Raw genomic sequence first — 18355 nt, forward strand, 5'->3', positions numbered from 1 at the left:
ACAAGTGTTTTATTATCGCTGCCGCCGTCTACTTCTGTTTTTGTATAGTGCAGCCTGACGTTCAGAATGCTTGCATTTTCATTGTTTCATTGACTTCTCATAACTGGCTGCAAGGTGTTAAACCTCTACCTAGGCAGTCAGGTGTAAAGCTTGTTGCCTGGGCTCACACAGCCAGCCAGCTACTGGAAGAGTTGAGACTAGACCAGGGTTGGCAAACTGGCGGCACTTCCTGTCTTTGTGTAGCCAGTTCCTGAGCTAAGCACGGATTTTACATGTTTGGATGGTTGGGAAAAAAAAAATCAAAAGAAGAATAATATTTTGTGACATATGAAAATTATATGAAAGTCAGATTTCCTTTTCTGTAAAGTTTTGCTGAAGCACAACTACGCTTATTTGTTTATGTATTGTCTGTGGCTATTTTCACACTGCAAGGTCAAATTGAGTAGTTGAAACAGAGTGTATGGCCTGTATGCCTCAAATGATTACCATTTGACCCTTTCCAAAAAGTGGGCTGACATCTGGATGACTGCTGAATTTTATATATACAAGGCGTTGTTCTAAAAGCTTAACTTATATTTATGTCATTTACTTTTTAAAAAACCCTGTGGGATAGGACTATTATTTCATTTTCAGTACAAGCAAGCTGATGCAGGGAGAGGTGACATAACTTAGGGAAGCTCTCACAGCTTGTAAGTGGTGGAGCCAGGATTCAGAACAGTCATAGTATCTTTAAAAAATACCAGTAAATAGTTTACTACAAAAGATTTATTTCAGGCAAACTGATCATATCACTGAAGCTTTACTTTGTCACTTTTTTTTTCTTTTAAGTGATGAGGGTGATACTTTGAAGATAAATATAACTTTTAGCTGTTTAGTAGGATTTGTATTTTTTGTAGATATTTTAACTTATAGTCTTCTTCCTGTACTTTTAAATTGCACCACTGATTATGTCTATAAATTATTTTTTTGTAAATGGCAAATGCCCATTTTTTTTGATCATACAAACCCAAGATACCTGGTAAACAACTGGAATTCTGTTTATAACACATTAAAAAAAAAGGAAAAAAATATTACAGGAGTAAGTAAATGGGATGTGTAAAGTAAAATACCCAAAATAAGATAATGGCACATGAATATGTTGGAGACTAGGGTACTTAACAGAAAGTAGGGGAAAAAACTTTAGTAATCATGTCTATAAACTCAGAGAAAGGAATTGGCTGCCTCATATCGATTTGGATATATAAACATTGAAACTACATCCAATTATTTTGAAAGGCTTTTGTCTGTCAGGAGAACTTATGTAATGTAGTGATTGAAGAGCATAGCTTTTGGAGTTAGGCATCTTGGACTTAGGTCTATTTGGTCATTTGCTAGCTGAATGACACATGGCATACTTTTCTTCAGATGTAAAATGAGGATAATAGACTTTCTTCATAAACTCTTGTGAAGATTGAATAAGGTAATAAATACCAAGCGTTTGAAAAGTGTCTGGTACCAGGAAAGCTTCTAAATATTAGCTTGTTATTATACTGGTTGTCTATTGCTGTGTAACAAACCACTCCAAAATTAAGTGGCTTTAAAACAATAATCATTTTGTTTATTTATGAATCTGTGGATCAGCAGTTTAAACTGGACTCAGCTAGGTGGTTCTGCTGGTCTTGCCTAGGATCACTTATGTTGTTGTATTTCATCTGGCAGGTTGATTGGAGCTAGATAATCTAAGATGGCCTCATTCACATGTCTGTGGGTTGGTACTGGTTGTCAGCTGGAGTGCCTTGGTTCTCCTCCATATGGCCTCTCCAGCGGGCTAACTTGGACCTCTTCATACATCATTCTGAGAGAAGCAAGAGAGTAAGAGCTAAAATTACAAGGCCTTGTGTGAAGGCCCCCAAGACCACCTGAGGTTGGGTAATTTGCTAAGAGGACTCAGCATATAGTTGTACTCATGGCTATAATTTATTATAGCAAGAAGATACCAAGCAAAATCAGCAAAGGAAGAAGGTACATGGGGAGAAGTCCAGGGGAGATCAGGCACAAGCTTCCGTAAGTCTCTTCTTAGTGGAGTCTCACAGGATGTGCTTGATTCTTCCAGCAACAAATTATGACAACACATATGAAATGTTGTCTGTCAGGGAAGCTCTTTACAGATTCCGCGCCCAGGGTTTTTACTGGTGGCTGAACATGTAGGTATCCTCTATGTCCCCAAACTCCAGATTCAAAAGGAAAGAGTGTATTCAGAGTAAACTACATTGTTTGTACAAATAGTTTAGGCACAGTGAGACATTCTTACTGGAAACCCTCCTGAAATCTGAGTTCCCAGATGCCAATCAAGGGTCAACCCTGTAAGTGTGCATTTCGAAGGATAGTAGTCAGGCTTGCTGTATTAACTCTTTTCTGCACTGGCCTTCTAGAAGCTCTAAGCTTGGAACTCCCATGATGGCATTTTTGCCACATTCTATTGGTCAAATCAAGTCACATGGCTGACCCAGATTCAAAGGGGTGGAAAATAGACCATCCTTTTTGGAAAAATATAGGGATGGGAGGAAACTGACTTTTTTTTTTTTTTTCAATCTACCGCAGATATTGCTATCTATCTCAAAATAAATATTTTTAAAATACAGCTTTAATTAGCTATATTTGTGTCTGTTATTACAAGTTTGCAAAATTTGTGTTTATCTGTTTTGTATGAATTTTCACATTGAAGGTTAGATTTTGCTATTTCAAAAGATTTGGCTTAAAAATAAAGGAGAGGAAAGTATGATTGGGCAGAAATTCTATTCTGTTTTCCTAAATTTAATTAAAAGCAGTCTTAGTAAATATGAAATGACTTCTTGTTCACTACTTATTTTTCTCAAACCCTGCTTCCTTACATATGTTAAATATCAATTTCCAATTAAAATAAGTCTTTTTAACATTGTATTCTGTCCTGCTTTAAGAGGATGGCTGTGCTTAACCAGAAGTCTGTTATGGATATGATTAGAGAGTTCAGAAGGAATTGGCATACTCTTTGTAACTCTGAGAGGACTACTGTGTGTGGTGCAGACTCCATGCTCTTGGCATTGCAGCTTTCCATGGCAGAGAACAACAAACAGGTTAGTAGACTGTATTTAGGTTAACTTTTTTTTTAAAGTGTATTTTGGTTTTTGCCCATTTGAATAAGCTTAATTACATTAATTTCTTTGCAATATACACCCTCCTATGATAATAGCAATATGCTGTTTTCACAAATGCCTCTGGATATCTGTGTCAAAATATTACAATTGAATTTGAAATAATTTGTTTCAAAATAAGGCCTTTATATGTATAATTTAACGTAGGACATGCACATTTAATGTTTAATTTAAAATCTTAAGGTAAACATGCAACTATTATGATTATTATGGTTGAAAATTATTTTATAAGACTTCTCTAAATAAGATTCTAGAAGGCATACATAAATAATGTTTATTAAAATATAATCCAAGTATTATATGACTAATTTCAGACTGTATGGTATAATTATTCCTAAGCCAACCTGCAAATCAGAATCATTCAGGAGGGCTTTTAAAAAATCCTGGCTCCTCAGCCCCAGTCTCAGAACCTGATTCTCCTAATCTGCACTGAGACTCTGGAAATTGTCCTTTTTTAACCATTTAACCTTTTTTTAATCTGAAGTGATTCTTACATATTTAGCTTGGGCCAAATTAATGTTTGGAATAAGCTCTACCTAAAGGATTAGACGTGTTCAGATGAGACAAGTGTGAGTGTAGGCTGGCGTGGTAAGGAAAGGCTTCTTGGATTTTACATGCTAGTCTTAAAGGAGGGAAGTCTTTGCATGGGAGGATTTAAAGAGAAGATATAAGAAGAAGAAAGTTAGTTCCGAAGAAGCATCCAGGGAGATTAAAATCTTGATGTTTTGAAGATGGTAAAGAGATGGTTTGAGATGGTAAGAGAAAACTACTTTTGAGGGTTGGAATAGTTTCGGTGGGTTTGTTGGGCTAGGTAGTGAAATGACATTCTAATGAATTATTTTAATCCCATATGTCAATTACCAGACTTTTAAACTGCATATACCAGTAAACACCCCTCCCCCCCCCAAATTAGACATTGACAGATTTGAACATTTCTCATGTTGGCACATAAAGCCATTGAAGAAAAAATAGTGAATAGGACCATCATTTTGAAAAAGGAAGAATGATTTAAGACTTTAAAATTAGGAATTATATAATCTTAATGTAAAAGAAAGTTTTTCTTATGCATGGATAGTTGGTTGTTTTGCATATTTAAAATAATGTGTATTAGGATAAATTTTGAACATAGAAAAACTTTGACAAAATTCTATCTTAGGTAGGCAGTTATTTCAAACATATTTATTGAATTTTTACTATGTGCTAGACATTATTCTAAACATTAGAAATACAGCACTGAAGGAAATCCCTGCTTTATGGAATTAACCTTCTAATGAGGAGAGACAGATAATACTCTAATAAATAAGATATTTAGTATTTTAGATAATAATAAGTGCTGCAGGGAAAAAAATAAAGCAGAGATGCAACTAACGAGTGTACAGAGTTTGGGGTGGAGGAGTTCTTGCAATTTGAAATAGGGTTGGCCTTATCAAGAAGTAGCCATTTGAACAAAGATTTGCAAGAGGGGAGGAAAGGAGAAGTCATGGGATTTTTTGTGGGAGGGGACTACCAGGCAAAAGGAATGGCAGATGCAAGGGCCTTGAAGTACAAATATGCCTGGCATGTTTAAGGAACAGCAAGGAGGCTAATACAATTGTTCAGCTATTTATATAAATGTTAATTTCTTCCCTCTCTACCTCCTTTCCACAGATTTCTTTTTTTCTTTTGTTCAGCTTCAGCTATGTGCCTAGCATTGTGATAAGTGTTGGGGTTAAAATGATGAACAAAGCTTGACATGGCTCTTCCCTTTGTGACACTTATTGCCTAGTAGGCGAGACAGACATTATATAGAGGGTAATACAAATAAATGTAAAATTATTGGTGTGAGAAGAAGAGGTATTTGATGCTATGACACCAGGGAGTTGATCTGGTGAGAGAGAGAAAGCTAATCCTTAAAGGTAAGAGAGGGCTTAAAATTAGTCAAAAGAGTTGAGGGACAGGATGAAGATGGAGGAATAGCATATGCAGAGGTCCTGTGGCAGGAGACTGCGGATTGGCCAGAGGCTGCGGATAGAGTTTGAGAAAATGCAGATGGGCCATTGTAGCTGAAAGGCAGTGGCGGTGGTGGTTACAAGTCCCATTTGTTCCTTGTTTTTAATTATAATAATTGTTAAAAATCAGTCTCACATAGGTATGTTAAAAAAAAAAGGAAGTAGCAATTTTGACTTTTTATTTTGAAAAAATGTTAAACCTCTAGAAAAATGACAAGAATAATATGCTGAACTCCTGTATGCCCTTCACTTATACTCATCAGTTATTAACATTTTGCCACATTTGCAGCATTATTCTTTTAGTATTTTATAAGTGTATATAAAATATAAGTATATACATGTATATATTGTACAAATACACATATACATATATGCATATTACCATTATTATTCTGTTTGAACCATTTGATAGAAAGTAGCAGACATCCTGAGTCTTTACCTCTTGGTATTGTATATTCTGTGGGTTTTGACAAATGTGTAATAACATATATCCACCATTATAGTATTGTATAGAATGTTTTCACTGCCCCTAAAAATCCTCTGTACTCCACCTATTCATCCTTCCCTCTGCCCAACCCCTGGCAACCACTGATATTTTTACTGTCACCATAGTTTTGCCTTTTTCAGAATGCCATGTAGTTGGAATATAGTATATAGCCTTTTCTTATTGGCTTCTTTTATTTAGTAATATGCATTTAAGGTTCATCTATATCTTTTCATGGATTGATAGCTCATTTCTTTTTAGCAGTGAATGATATTCCATTGTGTGGATGTATCAGTTTATTTATAGATTCACCTTGTTTTACTTTTCTTTCAACCAATATTTAGTATTTTTTTAGTTTAATAGTGAAATAATTATTGGATTTTCTGCTGTCATCCTCTTTTTTACCTGAGCTCTTTTTTGTTCTCTATCTTTTAAAAATATCATGCTGCTCTTGCTTCCAGCATCTAATATTTTCCCCTTTGAGACTATTAATAATATTTTGTTGAGGTTTTCTTCTTGCATAATCTTTTTCCTCTAAGTTCCTTGTTTTTGTTAGTTTTATTTGGGAAGGATTTCCTTTCTTCCAATTAGAGATTTCCTTCATGGTGATCTTTGACCATTCGCCTATATTTAAGTGGAGTACCCAAATGCTTATTGGAAGTTCTGTGTGCAGGGTTAGGGCTTGGCAACCTGATCGTACTGGGTCATTTGGTTGGGGAACATTTGATGTTGATATCTATAGATATCCATTTTGGAATAGTTTCTTTAGAAGTCGTCTTTCTTCCTGCGTGAATGGTGTAAAGTTGAACTGCCAATGTGTTGATGCCTGAAAGGAGTGTCAAAATTCAGTAAACTGTCAAGTGACTCCTATGGTTTTCATTTGGATACTCTTTTTCTTAACTGCACTCTTCAATTCATGGACTATTTTACCCTGTCCAGGGGATAAACCTCCAATTTTCTGCTGAGGTGGATGACTAGTGTCCCTTACCTCAGCAGAAACTAATTATTAGGCAAAAATTTAAGAGAAGATTACCCAGAGAGGTAAGCACAATGCTGAGACTATTCAGAAATCTCTTCACCAGCAAGTGTTTCTACCATCACCCTCTGCTAGGCAGATTTTTTTTTACTAGTGGACACACTAAGAGTGTTCACCTTTAGGGGCTTTTAGCTTTATATGGCATAGTGGGCAGGGAGGGTCTCTGATCCAGCTTCCCATCTTCTTTTGGTCAATTTTGTCTCCTAAATTATGTGCTCAGAGTTCATAAAAAACAGGTTCTTAAGTGCCAGGGAATGGTAGACACCAAGGAAGCACAGACCCTGCCATTCGCTTACCCCTTTGTCATTTTTTCATCGCTTTCGATCATTTGTAACTTCCCTTCTCTTATGGACAATCCAGTCATGCTTTAAAAAAGTTTTCCTATTTCCTCCCATAATTTTAGATATTTTATACCAGGAGGAGTTTCTCTGTTTATCCAGTTGGGCAAATTGCCCTGTTAATGTGCTATTTTAAAATTATAGGAGATGGTATACGTTCTTTCTGCATCTAGTTTTTATCATCCAACATTGTTTTCAGGACTTCTTCAGGTACTGATAGACAGAAGACTTGATCAGATTTATTCATTTTTAACAGTCAACCTTTGTATAACTGGTAGATTTTATTCTTTGATGGACCTTGGAGTTTTATTGAAGTTTTTTTTGTATTACAAGCAGTTGGGCCCTGAAACGAGATGTCTGTGCACTAAATGAGATGTTCTCTAGGCCCCCATACTCAATGGGTCATATAGTAGATACATCTGTAATTTGACTTGATACTTCCATACTGCTCTTCAGCTTGGCTGTTAGAATTGACATTTATGTCGACTGTGTAGGAGAGTATCATTTTCTTATCTCTCTCCATATTAGATGTTATCAAACTATTAGAATGGAGAAAAAGTGGTATTTCACTTTAATTCTTCTGGTAACTAGAGCATTTAAGCACTTTAAAATTCTTATCTGATCATTTAGGTATCCTTTTCTTAAACTGTCTATTCATATCCTATGATTATTTTACTGTTGACTTGTTTTTGTCTCTTTCTTACTCTTTAAAAGAGTTCTATATGTATTTTAGATACTCTCTTTGTTATACAATTTGTTAGTGTCTTCCAGTGTGCGCCATTTTACCCACTTTCACTGGATATGCTTCCCTTACGTTGTTTCATCAGTATTTATATGCCAGACCCGTCCGCTGACACTGGATATTTTACCTTGATGTCCCATTACTGTCTTCACATCAGTTTTTAAAAGTAGACCATATTGTTTGCTCCATCAACTTACCTACCTTACCTTCCATTATTCACTTAGTCACTGGAGCTAGACACCCGAGTCATCACAGAATCACTTTCCTTTGCTCCCCTTTGAAATTCATTTCCAAGTTTTGCCAATTTTACTGCCTCAGCATTTTTTAAAGCAAATCTGTCCTTCTTTAGTAATCTGAAGAAATGGTACTAAGGTAAGTAATAGAGTCTAAGAATATTGTATAAATGGAGTGGGCTAGCTGAAGGTTAAACCTTGGTGGCCATGCACTGGAAAATAAAGAGAGAGAGAAAGTGAAGAAATTAAGAATCATTATTATATAGTGATTGAGGGCTATTGTTCTGGTATCAAACAGACCATGTTCAAAGCACTTCCTATTGTTTGTTTATGAATAATTAAAAAATAAATACATCCACAAGCAAAATGAAATATACCCTGCAGAAAATTTAGTTCTCGTTGTAAAAAATTTGACATATTGAAATAATTCAATCCAAGTCACTTTTTCTTCAGGATTTGTCTACGTAGCATTCACTAAGGGTCTCTTCCTACTTGTTAATTCACTTAATTCAGTATGAGAATTGAGACTCTGGGTGGAAGAGGAAAGGAGAGGTGAATTGGAACTGAACTTTTCTCAGTTCACGTATGTGTGTGCATGTGTGCAGTGGAGATGGTGGGTTGTGGTTCAGTTTTACTTTAACTCTCCATATACAGAGTTAGCTCAGGCATCCCATCTGTGCTCAGACTTCCAAGTCCCTCAGCAATATGAAACATCATACACATGCCTGCAGATGCATTTGAAAGTATCAGATAGTAAAAATGTGGAATTGGTTATGTGTATCCCTCACCTATACTTTCCACCCTGTTTAAGCTTTATTTAGACTTTTAATTCTCTGAAGTTTGAGAACATAAGTCCCTAAAGTATAGTCCTTACAACTGAATTTGACTACGATAAAACCTTTGAATACCTGGTAGAGTTTGTATTCTGTCTATTGGTATGTTTGTTTTCTTAACTGCTTTAGTGGGGAAAAATAAATGATACATTAAAATAACCTTTGAGTTTTAGGTTTTTGGCATGTTTTCTGAGGGGGAAGATATTTTAGCTTAAATTATATGACACCTCTCTAGCAGTTTTATGCTGCTAAAGAGTAAATCTATTATAGATTCATTGAGGATTACTGACTTCATTATATGGAAAATACGTATAACTCTATTACTACATTGCAAATAAAATTTTAGCCTTCTCTTTCTTTGGAATTGGCTTCATAGTTTTAATCTGTCTGGCAATTACATTACTAAAGCTATTTCTCACCTTAAATAGCTTTAAGAACATTACAAATGTTCCATTGGATGAAACAAAGGTATTAATTTTATAACTTCATGGACAGCAATCACAGCACCTGTGGTTGATTTGAAAAAGACCCAACAGTGACATAACAAATAAGAAGAAACAGTTTTTAAAATTGTATTACATTTATCTACCACCCCTCCCCCAACAAACTAACAATTATTTTATTTTCAATAAGAAAGGAAATTGACATTTTTTATTATCTACCATTTATCAGGTGTTATTTAATCTGTACAATCTCACTTCATAACCAAGGAAGCTGACTTAGAGGGCTTTCAGTATCTTACCCACACACAGACAATTAACGCTCTTAAGTAAACCAGTTATCTTTTCTCTTTTGCTAACAGTAAAAATTCTCATTAGTTAAAAATGTAAAATTTATTTAAAATTTTGAGTAATTATAAAAATAACTTCAGTAAAATATACAAAGTACGAGTGCTCTGAAAATGTGTAACTCTCACTTTTTCTCATTTTATTCTGTGAGATAGAATCCTTCTTATAGCCATCAGAGAACTAAAGCATTGAACATTTTGAACTTCCTTCAGATATTAGCCAGCTGGCATGTTTTCCTAGCAAAACATTTTCTGATTTGACCACAGATTCTCTCAATCAGTTGTTACTGGTTTGAATAATAGAATATGCTGTCATGGTGGGCACCTGATCATGAAAACTGATATCTGGAGTGCATTTTTATTTGGATTTAAAATGTTTTTACAATCCCAGTATAAACACTGTTAATCTAGTCAAAACCTTTTCTCACAAGATCAAGAACATGCATAGTTTTACTTTAACTAGTTATAGTCAATAGAATGAGATTTGTACATTTACATTAGGTAAAAATCTTAATTTATTTTTAACACAATGTTATATGCCAAAATAGTTTTTAGGAATTTTTGAGAGAAAACAATTTAGTTTTGAAACTCTAAATAACTGAATTTATTTGACTTGAATACCATTTGGAGATTTTATGGTATATAACCTTTGTGGGATTTGGAAGTAAAGTATACAATTTTGATGCAATGCTGAGAAATTGCAAGTCTGTCTTACATTTGGCTTATGGATCCAACATTTGATAGTTACTGATTTTTTGTTGTTGTTCGTGGAACTTGTTTCATGAAATATAATTAGTTTTCTTAATTATGCTGTAACAGGCACCTACTCTAAGGACAATAAAGATAATTTTCTTGGCTGCCACTATATAGATGAATAGTTAAATATTTTACGGCGGTGTAAAGACACCTTGTCTTAAATTTGGATAATAACTAGAAAATGTGACTGACTTTTTATAAAAGATATAAAAATATAGATTTGAGAGTCAGATATGTAGTATAAATAATATATTATTTGGCTCTGTTTGATTTCTTTCTATTATTCATCATTGGCTAAAGATGATGTTACAATTTAGTTCCAGTGAATTATAGTACTATTTGAATACCCACCCATTTTTAAATGCTATTGATGGAAAGACATTGGTATTAGCAGAAACTACTAACATATTAATAGGCCTTAACTGTGAATGAAGACAACAAAATACATTTCTCAAAACCATGTATGGATACTTAAAAATATTTGTTACTCATGCTGCATTGGAAAGAGTAGTTAGAATTTTTTCACTGAATTAGGTCTGGCATGTTTTGGAGCGCACCATTATTAATGTCTGGAATATTAAATGGAATAAAATACAGTCAATTAAAAAGTCTTCAACGTGTCCAACTGGGATAATTTATCATGTAGAAGTTGAAGAAGACGAAAAAAAGAACAATTTTGCCTTATTAGTAACATCTAACAACTTATAGAAAGAAACCTGACTGTGGCTTTTTAGCACTTGTTATAGTTTAGTGTGTTAATGAGCAGGGAAGTTCAAAATTCTTCTCAGACCCCAAATTTTAGCACTGATATTTTGCTTTCCTAGGAATAGTAATGAAATGAAACATAATTTTTAAAAATTTTTATGATCATGCTTTAAGAGTTAACACTTGGAATAATTTGGTATATAGTAGTTCAATATGGCATTGACAGTTTTAAATAAGAGATTAAAAATACATTAGCAAAAAGAACTGAAAGGAACAATATTAACAGAATCAAATGCTTCGCCAATCAGTAGCACTTATGTATAGCTCCTACCCCACTTTGGGTAGGAGAAATTTAATGAACTTCAGGAAAGATGACTATATATTTGCTAATTTTGTCATGTGCAAACTTGTCACAGTTGTTCATATTTTATAAAATCATCAAAATCTTTTTCTTTTATATCTGGTTTTAAAATTACTTGGATGTTCTTTTATAACCCACAGGAGTTCAATGTAGACTTTTCTATGACAATTCAATTTGTACTTTCCATCTTGATTATAAGTTAATGAATATCTTGCACCCAACTTTATCTTATTTGTGGTATTCTCTCTTTCAGCACAGTGGAGAATTTACAGTCTCTCTCAGCGATGTCTTATTGACCTGGAAATATTTGTTACATGAGAAATTGAACTTACCAGTTGAAAATATGGAAGTGATTGACCATTATGAGGACATTAGGAGGATTTATGATGATTTCTTGAAGAATAGTAACATGTTAGATCTGATCGATGTTTATAAAAAATGTGGCATTTTGACTTCTAATTATGAAAATTATGCCAATATAGCTCCTGTAAGTATTTTTTAAACAATTCTATCTTAATCAAATTAAAATTCGGCTGGAATTATTTTTATTTTAAACTATGATATCAACATTTATAGTAACTTGATAAGGCTTTTGCTTTTTGGATCATGTTAAAAATGGAAAATTTAGCTACCTGAAAGCTAGTCATTACTTGAAAGAAATATTTCGGTGGTAAATTTTGTTGAATTTGTATTATTATTTGGTTGAAATATAAGGACAGCTACTTATTAGATCAAAAAAAGATTTAACAAAGAAATCAGTCCCAAATGCATAATTTCTTTTTGAATTATGTCCAGGATTGTTTTTTATTTTACTTTCTTGGTTTAATGTGCATCTTTTAATTTTGTGTATGTTATATAAATGATTGCTCTGACTCTTTCTTTGGAGTAATAATATTATTTTACTAAGATGGGGTATTATTTTGTGAGGATAGTTTGAATGCAATATACATGAGGTAATAACACTATACCTTTTTTGCAGACATTTTCATTGCCTTTTTTTTTAATGGAGTATAAACTTTAAAATTAATGGAATAGCATTCCTTGAAGTTTTGTCTACATTATAGTTGACTGTTTCAGAATATATTTGAACGTATCTAGTTTGTTTTAAAGTGTTGAAAATATTTTTCGTTATCTTAACATTTACCAAGTGCCACTAAAGTGGTAATTAAATAGTGGTAATAAAAAAATAATTGTAGCCATAATTAGAAGAAAATGTTTACTGTATTTCCTAAGGTATTAAAATATTCTATAAATATTTCTGTCTATACTTGGGAATAGTATTTTGGCTGCTTATAATAGAAACCTCCACAATAACAATTGTGTAAGAAAATGGAAGTTTATTTCATTATTTTATAAATGATATCTAAAGGTAAGGATCTAGGACTGATATGATAGCTTTGCAGTTATCAGATACCTAGGATTTTTCTGTCATTTTGCTCTCCCATCTTAGTTCTTGACCTCTACTCTCAAGATCATTTGTGGTCTAAGATAGCTGTTAGAGCTCCAGACATTATATCAGCATTCCTTTCAGCAGGAAGTAGTAAGAGCACAGCACTCTCCTTTCCTTTTAAAGAGATATAGCACTTTTGCTTCCACCTCATTAACCAAAATTTAGTCACATGGCCACACTAAGATGCTAGCAAGGATAGGGAATATAGTCTTTATTCTGGGTAGTAACATGCCAGAAGAAAAAAGAAAGCTCTGATACGAAGGAAGAAGGGGAAAATGGATATTGGCTGGCGATTTGTTGTCTTTGCCTCATTGAGGCGTCATGGAAACCTTTGCCCTGTTCTAACTTGATCGAAACACATGCACACATGTGTAAATGCATACCCACACATGTACACTCATACTATGATAAGGATACTTGTGAGTGAAGACAGTTTTTTTTTATTCTTCCCTAGTTATATTTTATTTGCTTTCTTGTAGAGATGATTTTTAACTACTTTTCACAAAGTTAATTTAGAGAGCTTAATAAAACATAAGTAGTAGGTTGTAGAAACAACAAACAAGTGCTGATAAGCCAGTGAGTGTATTATCTGCCTGAGGTCTTTGTTTTCATTTTATATTTTGCCTCTAAGTCCTCTAATAAGTCTCTTATTTAAGTGAATCAACTTATAGTGTGATGTACATAAGGGCCTAAATTTGAAGGAATTCTGTCTCCAAATATCAATGTCTCCTCTGCATAACATCAGGAATGAATGAGCTGCTGAGATGGTAGTATATGAAGTAGATTTTCTGCATTTAAACCTTAGAATACTAACAACTTGATCTCTGATACTTATGATATTCAAAGGAAATTTCCAATGAGGAAAAAGTGAGCCAGAAAATATCCCTAGATGGATTTCGATTTCTCAAAAATGCACTAAGTATAACCCTAATTTATGCTAAAAAAATCTTTAAAGATGCATATCAGATGGTTCTAAACATATCTGAGTTTCAGGGTCCTGAAATTTCATTATCCTGATAAAGATTTTTTATTTCTAATTTGTTGTAGCCTAAATAAGGCAAGAATTATGAGAAATCAAGATAAAGATAACACAGGGAAGTTTTGGGAACATGGTAATTTTAACAATGCCCCTTTCCCCTTTATTTCCTACTTTTCTAAGTGCTCTCCTGAGAATGTGGATGCAGGGGCCATGGACATCTGGGGGCATAGAAGGCCTTGGATTCTAACTGGAGTCTAAGTGGGGAGAATTAGTGTGAAGATTGCTTTCTCATGAACTGAGTGATTATCTGGAGGACAAATCAGAGACCTGGGCTAAGAAGCAGAAATGGTAGATCCTGAGAAGAGCTTAGCAGCCCTAGAGGTCTGGGGACTTTCTGGGGAAGGTCAACAAATGCCTTGTGAGTGTGTGAGGGTTTCCTGACTCTCAAGAAGCCAGGAAGCAGCTGAATTGATGGTGTTACTGTTGGTGAGGCTTGAGAGACCACAAGAAGACTTTTCCTCAGCCTAAGCAGGTGACTGGCTGCTTGTTTCTTTCTCCACTGCTTCTCCATAAGGAGTGGAGACTATTTTATCTTCTATTACTTGTGGAACTATCATCACTTAATGTACCTCAGCAGTCGACTCAGCCCCAAGGAGCCAATGAAGAGAAGCAACAACAACCTAAGGAGTCCCAATAGCCAGAGAAAGACGAGTCAGCTGAGAACACACATGCCCAACAAAGTAGAGCTGCTAGAGGGGAATGATAAGAACTGAAATCCATAAAAATAGGAAGTACTCAAGGATTTTTAAGGATACACCTACAAAAGACTTTCTAGGTCTTAAAGAAGAAAGAAAAAATTTCCCAATGTAACAGATGAATTCGAACTCAAATTAGTAAGCTGAAAGTCAAGTACAATAAATATTTAAAGCATAGAAAAAAAAAAGAAGTAATGAAGGAAAAGTTAAGAAACTTGGAGGTTACATCTAGATCTAGGGGATTTAACATATAAATGATAGGAGTCCCAGAAGGAGAAAAAAGAATAGATGCTAAAGAGGCCATGATTAAATAAATATGTTACAACTACATTTGTTATAATAAGTATTTTCCTGAGTCTCCTGGTTAAGAGTGTTTATGAAGTTTCATGCTGAATTGATGAGAAAAGACATACCTAGACATATCCTGGTAAAATTCCTGAACTCTTAAGGATAAAGATAAAATTAATTTCCTGCAGAAAGAACAAGTTATTTAAAAAGAACAGAACATTAAATAGCATGTCCTGAAAGAAGAGGACAGGGACCTAAGAATCTCATCCTCAACCAAGATATCATCTATCAGCCAAATTAAAGCAAGGATTTGTGAGGACATGGAAAAATTTACAGAATGTCATCATCATACCTCTTGTGAAGCATTTACCTTTCCAAAGACAATAATAATTAAACAGATAAACTTGAACAGATATCTATCTAGGGGAAGATGGTAGTGTGCATTAAAACTTGGAGAGTATATGTATAGTTAAAATGATAAGGATGGACTGGGAATATGTGTGCTAAAATGGAAGGCTTATACTAAGGGAGATTCTGATACTAGTTTAGAATCAGAACTGCTAAACTTTGTAGTTTGTTAGGGGTAAGTAGCAAGTGTTATCACTTTTAAATAAGAATAGAGAAATATGAGTCTGATTGAAAACAGGGAAAGTGAAGGTAACCACTAGTGGAACATAGTGGGAAAAAATAGTACATCTTCCAAATTAATAAGAGGATAAAAATACAATGAATAGCAACGTGTCAAATCAGTAAAGGTACAAATCTAAAATTAATAGTATGTCACAGCAAATGTATTGCGATTTTTATGCTTACCTCAGAAAATTTTCTGCTATATTAAATGAGGTGCTTGTCCAATTTTTAGGTCTGGAAACCTCCTTACACTCTTAAAAATTATTTAGGACTAAAAGGAGATTTTGTTCATGTGAGTTATATCTATTGATATTTGCCATATTAAATAAAATTGAGAAATGTGTATGTTTATCACTTATTAAAATATTGATAATAAATGTATTACATTTTAATAGAAATAACAAAGAATAACTTAATTTTCTAAAAATAAAAAAAATTATGAGAATAGTGACATTATTTTACATTTTTACAAATGCCTTTAGTGTCATATGTGATAGAAAATAGCTGGATTCTCATGTATGCTTCTGTTTGATATGTTGTTTTGACTGAAGTATATCAAGAAAATTCGGGTCACATTGATATATAGTTGGAAAAGGGAGGACTTCCCAGATTCCCTAAATGGGTCTTAAGGACCTCAGGAGTCCTTGGACCATACTTGGAGACCCACTGAACTGATCTAGAATAATGCATTTTACATGTAATTAAATATGAAAATGGTTTTTAACCAGAAGTTAATATTCTCTCATTTAAAAAAATAACATTTGTGTTTATGGAAAAATAAATCTTTGCTTTTAACATCTCTTCTGAAAACATAAGAACTGCAAATGTGAGGACTACCTTTATTCAAAATTTGTTGAATAGTGAATTCTTTTTTTGGTGATCTTGAATTTTGAGATTGAAAAATTATATATGTTATGAACAACAAAATCCTAGGCTTTCTAGTTTTGCTTTCTTTTCCTCTCATGATTAACTCTTTATGAGTACTAGCTTATCACATCAATAGAATTGTGGCAAACACTATTTCTTTTTAAGAAGTATATACTGATGACTTACTTCAGTTGTAACTTTGCATTATCTCTTGGGCTGTTAATTCAGTTTGTATCTTTTTCTCAGATTTACTTATCAGGATGGTGTATGTGTGTGCATATGTGTGTGTGTGTGTTTATACATACCTATATGATCTTAGATCCCTTAAAATAAATGAAATAATATGGAAATGTTGAGTAGTATGGCAGGCTGAAAGCAAATATCTCTATAAATTATTTTTTCATGAAATCTCATTTTATTTGAAATATTATGCCACTTAGAACAATAGATTTACGTATATATATATGACAAAATGAAGCATTTATTGTGGGCATTAGGTAAGACTTCTTTGTCTTTAATTTTCTTCCATAAAAATAAAAGGCTCAGATGAAATTTCCAACATTATCTCTTAACTCTAAATGTGTAAAACTGAATTCATGTGTACTGGAAAGAGATTGATAGGAAGTTTAATTCTATGTGTATTATGCACTGCTGACAGAGGTCACGTAATACGCTGTACACTGGAACGTCAGAGGCACTAACTAAAGCTAAGTGTGAAATACTTTTTTACAGTTGGCATAATATTTTGTTATCCTATATTACTTACAGAGTCAACTACGGGATTTTCTGTGTGGCAGACAATATGCAGTAGATGATGAAACTGATTTCTGTGTACCAACATCACCAATGAGTAAACACAACCAGGATAATGAAAAGGTATGGATAAATTATGAGTAAATTAAAACAGGATATGATCCTCTTCAAATCACTATGAATTGATTGTACATTACAGTTGCTGTTTTTTTTTTCTCTTTTTAAAATTTTTTAATTTGTTTAAATAAAACTATGTTTACAAGGAGTAATACATTGAAAACTGGCAGGCACATGATAATAATCAGTTTATTCATGGTTTTGGCCATGGTAACAGGCGCTGTGCAAAAATAGGTTATCATTCCAGGTATCAGAAAAGTACTTGAAGGTACAGGTTTTCTATTTGGTAAACTTCACAGTTAGCATTTTAAATGGTTGATTTTTAGAAAGATACGTACAACAGAAAAATCTGTTCTGCACTCTGGAGTAGAATAACTAATGCATCTCAAGTTCTAACAACAGGATTTGTTGTGCAAACAAACCACAAGAAAAGTAGTACAGATTTATTCTAATATAATTTACCTTCTGCTGAACATTATGCTAGGTACCTAATTAGTTGTAATAATCCTTCACTAATCATGGAATTTGTGTTTATGAAAGTTTCTTAATAAAACTACCATTGATAAGATGAAAGTTTAAGATTATTAGAAAAATGATATCTAAAAATGTGGTATATAAAAGGTCTAGAATATGCTAACTTCCAAATCCAAATGCTCCAATAAGTTACCACGCTTGATGAATCACCCTCATTTTTCAGGAAACGTTGCTAAGGCAGATTCTCCCATAAGTCCCATGCTATGCAGGTAGCACTTTTAAAAATATATTTTATCACTGCTCCAAAATAAATAGCTATCTACCTACTTCCTAGGCTTAATAATGTGCTTTATATCTTCTATATATTAGAAAAATCTAATATTTTTTCTGTCCTATTTGGTACTCCACTTGATCTCAGCCACAAGGCCTAGAAGTGATTTTTGTCCTATTTGAAAGTTAAGTTGCTGACATCATGACATTTAATCCCTAAGATTCTTCAGCATATCATTTCCTGAGAGTAAGGGCATAACTGCAATGTCATTATATCATGTATAAGAAAACTTAAATATTCCCTAGTATCATTCGCTATCTTCCCTATTCAGATCTCTC

General features: G+C 33.5%; 1 protein-coding gene across 1 annotated transcript in view; it reads left to right on the forward strand.

Annotated features, from left to right (window-relative positions):
- Positions 1–18355, forward strand: part of PARPBP (PARP1 binding protein) — a 52965-nt gene that overhangs the window by 712 nt on the left and 33898 nt on the right. Inside the window, exons 2-4 of the mRNA XM_064491656.1 lie at positions 2937–3092; positions 11687–11920; positions 17171–17278. Coding sequence (XP_064347726.1) covers positions 2940–3092; positions 11687–11920; positions 17171–17278 — 495 coding nt within the window. The 5' untranslated portion in view covers positions 2937–2939. The remainder of the gene's footprint in view (positions 1–2936; positions 3093–11686; positions 11921–17170; positions 17279–18355) is intronic.

The sequence above is a fragment of the Camelus dromedarius genome, chromosome 11 (assembly GCF_036321535.1).
Source record: "Camelus dromedarius isolate mCamDro1 chromosome 11, mCamDro1.pat, whole genome shotgun sequence".
Taxonomy (NCBI): domain Eukaryota; kingdom Metazoa; phylum Chordata; class Mammalia; order Artiodactyla; family Camelidae; genus Camelus; species Camelus dromedarius.